This window comes from Aegilops tauschii, chromosome 7, assembly GCF_002575655.3.
Source record: "Aegilops tauschii subsp. strangulata cultivar AL8/78 chromosome 7, Aet v6.0, whole genome shotgun sequence".
NCBI classification, from domain to species: domain Eukaryota; kingdom Viridiplantae; phylum Streptophyta; class Magnoliopsida; order Poales; family Poaceae; genus Aegilops; species Aegilops tauschii.
The window spans coordinates 632641010-632650305 of record NC_053041.3 but is presented as its reverse complement, the minus strand read 5'-3'; the positions used below and the strand labels follow the sequence as shown (position 1 = coordinate 632650305).

Below are 9296 nucleotides of genomic sequence, written 5' to 3'. Positions count from 1 at the left end.
GTCTAAATTTCTTTTAATCCTAGCCGTATAGTAAACAATCCTACGGTTATTATTATTGTTTCTCTAGATTAACATAGAGCCTCGTATGGTGCTTCCAATTAGTAAATACTAGTCATCAACCCGTGCAAATGCACGAGCTATTTTAATAACCTACAATGGGATGAAGTTCTGAGGCTACCTCTCATTTACTGGGAGTAAGGAAATCAAGAATGCCCAATTGCTATTGGAAGAGATATTCAAGTCTTATCATAGTTCAAATTTAATACTACAGATAATAGAATATCAAATGACTCATATACTCAAATATTCTCTATCTAGATAAAAAAAATGATTTAAGAAGTTTGCTTCAGAGATAAGATGAAAGAGCCTCGGAGAATCAACATAAAAACAATTAGACCTATATAAAGAGATGATCAATAAATACACACATCAGTGGCCATTTTTTATTACATTTTTCTTGTTCTATAATTTTCTCATAAAAGAAAAAGCCTAGTCTCCAACTGATATAATCATGCATAGAAAAAAATACTCATTGGGTTGAGCTTCTGGTGATGTTTCGATGGTTGCTCTTTTGTGCATCTCCTTTGCTTCCACCATATCATAATGTATTGATCTAAAAATATTCAATTTTATTATTAGTCAATTTCTAGAAGTAAAAATACTAATATGTTAACATATAGGGGCTGTTTGGATGACCGCTGATGCTCGCCTTACCAAAATATGGGTTGACCACCAGCGTGGGTTTCTTTTGGTTGGCGGCCAAATTTTCTACCTACACCAAAATTTTGGTCGCTAGTTCATTTTCTTCGCCAATGATAGGGCAGATCCGTGGCGGCGAATTTTATGGCCACTCTTTTGGTTACCGGGATTTGGCGTGGTTGGCCTGGGCGCCATCCAAACATAGACAAAAGTAAACTGTTTGGGTCTTTCTTTTGAATTAATATGAACTTTGACTAATATGGTATATACAAAACCTTATTGGAATAATTTGGTATATAATGAAACAAAAACAAATCATGAATGCATATTGTATTTAGCGAAATACTGATACAATATTTACCTAAATTTGTATTTATCAAACCCAACAAACGGGCAAACATGCCTCATATCCATTATATACCAACCCAAAATACGTGGTTCCTACAAACTAACATGCATATTATTCCTAACGTGGTAGTTTGCCGAGTTCTCATTGTTTGAAGCTCAACAATGGCTATTTAAATGTTTATCAAGTGTCCAACAATAAGATCTCGGCAAAGTTGATTGTTGTTGACGTCCATCTTGCCGAGTGATGATTGCCGAGAACAGAACTCAGACAAACACAATGTCGATTTGTTTCTAGGACTTCCGGGTATGTTCGAAACTCGGCGAATTCAGCGATTCCGGTAGTGACATGGCATTAACAAAAAAAGTACCACAATGACGTACAAAAAAATGAACAGTGCAAAAATAAGTAAATATCTTTCTTGAATGTAGATTGTTCTTACGTACATGTTTAGTTTTCTTGCTTGTATGTAAGATTGACCTTTATAAGTTGGTACCCTAGAATTAGCTTTCATCCGGTGGGTGTAAACTTTATTCATACGTTTACATAGGTCTCGGTTACTGTTTAATAATCTGATTATGCTGCAAAATCTCGAACAGAACATGTTTAACATATCCGTCCTCTCTATAAACCAAACATGCATTCATCATATTTTTAGCAGAGAATAACTTACAAAAGTTATAGTTCAAGGACTGATGTCACGTCCAATTGTAACTCATTAACAATGCAAATTGAGTACCCTAACAATCAGAAAAACAATTTGAGAGAGGATAGGCAACTCTAACCTCTGATTCATTAGGCAATATGAAGTCTGGACAGACCTGGTGAGATATATGATCCTTGCATGGGCTTATTTTGCAAGGTGGGGTTGCCATAGTTCCGCTCTAATTCAGCCTTGGCATTCAGAAAAGGTTAATTAGAATATTGCGATCTGGTGGCCTTTTTCGATAAGGTCAACAAAATTCTGTCTGCATGCAAAGTCTATTGCATGGAACATGAACATTTGTTGTCTTGCATATAATAACCTGTGCCCAACAACTATGCTACCCTGGGAAACAATTCATTGGTCATCCTTCACAGAAATTACAGAAAACATAGAGAATTACCTGATTTAAAGAGAATACCTGAAGGAAATAAAATCAGTTGCATATTATGCTTGGAACCTGGAAAAAAAGTTGAATCGGTTGAAATTCTTATAATACCCATGAAATCAGGCCCCAACCTTGAACTTGATAACGAAATGGACATATAAGATACGATGTCAAAAGCACAGTCCAAGTATAAGGGGTCACAAAAACAGACTGGACTAAAAGATATTTTTTTACTCGCACAATGGGCATCGGTGGTTCCTCGATGGATAATTTTATCGGCTGGATTGAATAGTGTGGATTCAAAGGTCAGTACAACCAGGGGAGACACCGATCTTATCAATAGAATTGGATATTTTATGCTACATGTCAATGAGAAACATGGGAGAGGATCAATGAATATTGGTGGTATAAAATATGAAAAACTGAGACGAAAAAGAGAGCTGATATGTGTGATAAAAATATGAAACTTGTTTACTTGGAGAATCTCCATGCTTCAAATAGACAAATATCAAAGAGAGGTGCATGCTAGAAAGTCACTGTAATTAAATACAGTAAGAAAAATATTATACTACCTCGGACCAAAGCCAGATAATTTGCTTAATGGTGTTCTTATCGCCTGGGCGCCGGCCGGCGCTGGTACCGCGGCCAAAAAGAGCTTCCCATAAGCACCCTTGCACCCTGGCTGGATAAGCTAGACAGTGCTAGCGTTGACACACTGCATGGAGAGAGAACGCATTGTATTTACCTAATCAAAAGGCTGGGCAAGGCGATGTTTAAAATATTATACAGTGCATAGTTGAAGGTGCTGCATTGCACTTCGTCACCCAATTTTATATAGCGTGTGGATGCAGCCAATTATATAATCAGCTGATGATGTTCATCATGTACATGCAAATCTCGCTTCTCTCATATTTGCACCAGGATCTATCTCACTGCGTTCTCTCCTTCACCTGCAAGGCTGAAACACACAGAGAGTTGGAGAAGCTGATACCTGATGGCACCGGGAGGAAGAGACCAAGGCCTACCGACCAAGATCTCATCTGGTGCAAATATATTTAGTCAGGAGATGTGATTTGCTGCTGGATCTCGCACGCCGCCGATGAAAGGAAAGACATGTTACTTGAACATGCCCTATGCCCTGCCGCCTAACATTGGCACCAGGTCGCCATCAAAGAGGCGATGAAGGCCTACGTCAAGAAGAACTCTCCATCAGGGGTTTACTGGAGGCGATTTATTGACATGACGATCTTGGAGGAAGGGTACGGAAATTAGATGACGACTCTGATTTAGTTTTGGAAGAGGACGATCTAGTTGCTTTTTTACGGCCAGAGTATAATGGAAATAATTTATGGTTATAGATTTTTTTTCTAGGATTAATTGAGGCATAATTAACGTGGAGACTTGAGAACATCTTTGTTACGTGTAGGCTGGGCCAAGTTGGAAGTTTTTTGGAAGAGGCCGATCAGTTTTTTCTACTGTAATCTATAGCTTTTTGCCTAGGCGTAATTAACATGGACACTTCAAAATATGTGTTACGTGTTGGGATTTTATAACATGGTAATTTGTTGGGATTAATTCTAGATTAAATCTGGCCGTTATAACTCGGTCCCACCAGATTAACGGTTCTAATTTTCTGATTAACGTGGTAATTTCTTGGGAGTCGATGCAAGGGGTCCATATTTCTCCTCTCCTCTTTAACCTCGACATCCATGCATTGGCAGGCATCCTGGACAAAGCTAGGATGGCCGGTCACCTGCCTGGGGTAGTGGGCCACTTGATCCCTAGGGGAGGTGTAACTCACCTACAATATGCAGAAGACGCCATGATTATGATAGAGGGGTTGGACCTTGACATCGTTAATCTTAAGTTCCTCCTCTTATGCTTCGAGACCATGTCGGGACTTAAGATCAACTTTGATAAAAGTATGGTCGTTATCCTGGGATACTCTGCAACCGAGCAGCAGCGGATCGCTGACAACTTAAACTGTAGGCTAGCGACATTCCACATTGGATACTTAGAGATGCCGATGTCTGACTCGAAGATTCTGCTGAGTGCGTTCGACCTGTTGGCGGGGCGAGTTGCGTCTTGGGCTGAGCCCTGGTGTGGGCGGTTCACTTCCAGGGGGAGTAAATATGTCCTTATAAGCTTTAACCACGCGAGCCTCCCCATGTAAATGATGGGGCTGTCTATCTACCGGAGGGCGTCCATAGTGCGTTTGATAAGGATCTCGCAAGGTCCTTCTGGCAGGCGGCAAACGGCTGCCAGAAGTATCATATGGTCAAGTGTGCGGACATCTGTATGCCCAAGGATCAAGGTGGATTAGGTATTATTGCCTCACGCCGCACGAACATTGCCCATATGCTGCGATGGGTGTGACGGGTCTTGCGGGGTGATGGAGGCATAAGGCTGCAGCTTCTTCAGGAAAAATACCTAAGGGGCGAGCCTCTCCTGGCATGTTCTCGCTCAGGGGGTTCCCGGTTTTAGAGACCCATCCAACGGATCAAGGCGGATATTCGTCTAGGGGTTTACTTCACTATAGGAACTGGAGAGGGATCCCAACTGTGGCTGGATCCTTGGGTGGGTGGCGAGCCACTGCGGGTGAGTTTCCCTAGTCAGTTCGCTATCTGCGTTGATCCAGTGCTCCTGGTTTTTGCGGCCTCCCATAATGGGCAGTGGAACATCTTGTTCCATCGCACATTCGGGCGGGAAGGAAATAGTAGAGTGGGCTAGATTGCGGGCAGCCCTCCCGCCGGTGTTGCCGAAATATCTGGACACCATTTCTTGGAGCCTCTCACCTTCGGGTGAATTCTTTGTGATCTCGGCATATTAGGCACTATGTCGATCGCCCACCATTCTCTGGGTTTCTTCTTTGTGGAAGGCCCCATTGCAGTTGAAGATTAAGGTTTTCGTGTGGCAACTATTACGAGACCGCCTACCCTCGGGGTCCGAGGTGCTTAAGCGGCACGGCCCGAGTGATGGAGTTTGTTCCCTTTGTGTGGTTCCGGAAACCGGGACCCACATCTTATTTTCGTGCACGGCGGCATGAGCCCTCTGGATTCGAGGCAGTAGGGCTCGACTGGGAGGCCCTGAACTTTGCGGAGTTTCTTGATACCGGAGCGACCCAGAACAGGTGGAATCACTGCCTATTCTGACTAATCTCTACGGCGCTATTGTCGACGTTATGGACGATACGTAATAAAATGGTCATTGAGTCGATTTTTCCGCGGCAGGTATCTAACTTGTTCTTTAAATTCCATGCTTTCCTGAGCACTGGCGACCACTCTCTAGGCATCGCAACCGCGACCGGCTTGAGCTCATTCTGGATGTGCTTCTGGCTACAACATGGCGCTTATCTTCTTTGTAGGGCCGCTTGTCGGCCGCTACTCGGTGGATATTTTTGTTATGCTCTCTTTAGGCGTGATTTTTTTGTTGCCCCGGCCGTCGTATTTGCTATGACATTTCAATATTGGTTGTACGGGTGGTTGTTTCATTTAGAAAGTGGGGCAACGCCTATTTTGAAAGTTGGGGAAGCCCATATGAAAGTTGAATATTCACCCTCTCGCTCTTACTCCTATGTGTTTTTTTCTATTCTTATTATTTTGCAGCAAGCGAACATTATTTTTTCGGTAAATGTTTGGGCGCGGTGCGCCGGCCGAACTTTCGGCCGGTTCGCACGCCACGCTAGCAAAACGCGCCCCGTGCAGTGGCCCCGCGCGCCCCGCCTCCTTCCAGCGCTCCATCCCCTACCTTCAGCCTTACGGCCGCGCATCCTCCCCTCCCCCTTCAGGGCAGCGACTGGGCCACCATGAGCTCCATCGCCGGCGGCCAGGCGCTCCCCCGCCGGCCGCCATGGCCAGATCCATCCCCTACCTATAGCCTTCACGCGCGTGAACCCCCCCCCCCCCCCCCCCCCCCCCGTCATCCCGGGCTGCGTTTGGGCCACCACAAGCTCCATCGCCGGCGGCCAGGCGCTCCCTCGCCGGCCGCCATGCCTGGATCCTCCCGAGTATACAAGTGTTGCAACCGTCACCTAGAAAAGCTTCAACACCCGTTGAAAAAAGCTTCAACCATAGACATAGAAAGCTTCAATGGCACTGCACAACAAGGGGAAGCTGCAACCGTAGTTGGATTTTGCTACTACCGGCAAAGCTTTTTGCTACATCCATCTGGCAGAGCTGCGACCTCGTGAGGACGACAATGATGTTTTTGCTGCAACCGTAGCAGGATTTTGCTACTACCGTTGGAGTTTTTTTGCTACATCCATGTAAGGCGGAGCTGCGACCTCGCGAAGGCGACGACAGCGTTTTTGCTGCACCCGTAGTTTGATTTTGCTACTACCGGTGATTTTTTTTGCTACATCCATTCAAATGGAGTTGATTGACTCGCGGCCGTCGTCGACGTATTTTCCTACAGCGAACATCAATGGCGACGGCGGCGGAGCTACAACCGTCGTCGTCAAGAGCTGCAACCGCAGGTGGAGCTGTTGCATGGGTCGAGGCGACAACGAGGCCGGGAGGGTCGGGGGCCGGTGACGAGGATGGCCAGCGAGGGCGGGGTCCGGCGGGCGACGAGGAAGACCGGCGAGGGTGGGGACTGACGACGGGGACGACCACCAGAGGGGACAGGAAGCGCGGTGCCGTGCTCCCCGAGCGGGAGATGCGAATCCAGGCCGACTGCCCGAGGAAGAAGAAGCAACGGCCGCGTGGTTCACATCCGATGGCCTGGGCTGGACCGGCCGAAACTCTCGGCCGGTGCGCCGGCGCCTATAAGCGCCCTATTTTTTCATTTCTCAAGTCATCAACTGGTCCACCAACTTTAAGTTTTTTTTTCTACGTTTGAGGACATTTGCCTGGTGTCCGCTGAAATGCAGTCGGCAAAATCGGTGGACATCGTGGCGCCCTATCGGTTTCCGTGTGTGGCCAAGTGTCCCGGTAAGGTACTACTTGACAAACCTGATGAACACGTGGCAGGTTTCTTTTCATCGGCTGCCCATTAGTCACCTTTGTTTTACTGAGCATTCGTTTATTTGTCGAGTGTCTGATAGAAAGAAGTACTCTGTGTTCCGTGGAACCTTACTACATCCGGGTCTTTCACGGTCGATTTTATGTACCATGCGCTCACGCATTTAGAGGTCTCGATGGATAATATCTTGGTGTGGTATCTCCGGAGGGTAATTGTGCTAACCAAAGACAATCTTGCCCGTTGCAATTGGCAAGGATGTAAGAAGTGTAGCTTTTGTAATCACGATGAGATAATCAAATACCTCTTTTTCCAGTGCAAGCTTGCACGTTCTATATAGTCAATCATCCATATAGCGTCCAATTTGTATCCGTCCACAAGTGTTGCCAATATTTTTGGTCATTGGTTGGACGGTACTTTAAATAGGGTCAAGACGTTATTGAGGGTGGGAGCGTATGCCTTATTGTGGTCGCTTTGACTATGTAGAAATAATTTGATTTTAAATAACATAAACTCTTCTGCTTTGCAGGTTATTTTCCCCTCGCTTCGTATGTGGTCTACGCTACAATGAACGGAGTACCAACCGCTATTCAAGGTGGTGTGTACGCTGTTGGAGCCCGTGGCCAAGGAGGTTTTTACGCAACATGGGTGGCAGCATAATCTCCGGATCGGCCCACCACCTTCTTTGACATAGGCAGAGTGTTGGTCCTATATGACTCTACTGTTGCCGACATGTCGGTTTCTCGTTTATTTTTATTTTCTTTGTTAGACTCTTGGTGTTTGGCTGTGTGCATCTTGGTTATGCAGAGGCCAGAAGTTACTCGTCATGCTTTGTATCAGCTTGATGCTATATTTTGAGTTAATAAAAGCACCATTTATCGAAAGGAAAGAAGTACTCAATTGCAGTACTGCTTAGACAAACAACATTTTCTATTTCACAGGACACCTTGTCTAAAATGTCTTCTGAGCACTCAAAGCTTTATATTGAGCCCTGCTGAGGGATTATTTTTGCGAGAATTGCTGAGAGAAATTTGAAAGCGCAGTGCACTAAAACAAAGAGAAAGAGGGTCTATACATTCCCAAAGCACTCGACAACTTTGGTTTACCAGGATCTGAACTGAAGTCAGCCACGACACACTGGGCAGGAGAGTGGGAGACACACATAAGGTGATGTCGCATTGCCCACGACCGCTAACCGCTCTGTCGTTGCCAGCATATTTGGATTGGGGATGAAGAAGCACCTAGCATTAAACAAGCTAGAGAAGCTAGGCTGGCTGAGATGAGGACACGAACTCGATGGATGAGAACTACTGTAGCAAATCTCACAATGGCGACGCCTTCTGTCTGGAAACCAGTTTGGCTCCTGCTGCTTCAGAGAAAGTGCAATACGTTCGTATGGCATTTGACTTACAATGCTCTGACTTTGAGGGGAAATATTTAGTGCCATTTGAATGAACTAGATCCCATGTTGATAAGTTTTGACAAAAAAAATTTACAAAAGAATTGAACGAAAAAACCGAACCAGGAGCACGGGTTTTTTCTATTTCTAAAAGAGGCACGGCCATGCCTCTCGTGAAATCACAACCGTCTCTCTCGCGGAAACAAAACCGTGCCTCTCGCTTAAGAAAAAAATAGAAAACATGTTTTTTTTGTTTCCGATAAGGCACGGCTGTCCCTCTCGTGAAAGCACAACCATGCCTCTCGCGGAAACAAAATCGTGCCTCTTATGGAAAAAAAATAAAAAACATGTTCTTTTTTGTTTGCGAGAGGTAATTTTTTTCCGTAATTTTTTTGTGTCCAAAAGGTAAGGAAGACCAGTGGAAAACCGAAACATCGAAAAACAAATTGGAAAAACCATTTAAAAAGCCAAAAACGCGTGCGAAAAAAAAACCGAGGGAAGCACCCAGAGCACATCGAGCAAGCCAGACGCCATGAACCCTAGCTAGCGGCAGCAGTGCGGCTGCCAGACGGGTGGCAGTGCACATCGAGCAAGCGGCCGCCATGGCGGAGCGGCGAAGCAATGCAGGACAGACAGTACGACGTACGCAGACGGTAGAGGCCCAAAAAAAGTCCACAGAAGTAGAACACACCTGCAATGATTCAGTGATTGATTTCACAACATCCCTGTCCTAGAAATCTCTCTACGCAAAGCGGTCGGAGTCGGAGGTTTTTGGGCGCAGACTTTCCACGACTCTGCGTAC

At 45.4% G+C, this 9296-nt stretch overlaps 1 protein-coding gene across 1 annotated transcript; it reads left to right on the top strand.

Annotated features, from left to right (window-relative positions):
* The first annotated feature begins 3799 nt into the window (after positions 1–3799).
* LOC141027562 (uncharacterized) lies at positions 3800–4309 on the top strand. The gene has a single exon (XM_073504629.1). The coding sequence runs from the start codon at positions 3800–3802 to the stop codon at positions 4307–4309; it is 510 nt and encodes a 169-aa protein (XP_073360730.1).
* Positions 4310–9296: the final 4987 nt, after the last annotated feature.

Coding starts and splice junctions, on each gene's coding strand:
- LOC141027562 (XM_073504629.1), top strand. CDS start 3,800: ATGCAAGGGGTCCATATTTCTCCTCTCCTCTTTAACCTCGACATCCAT.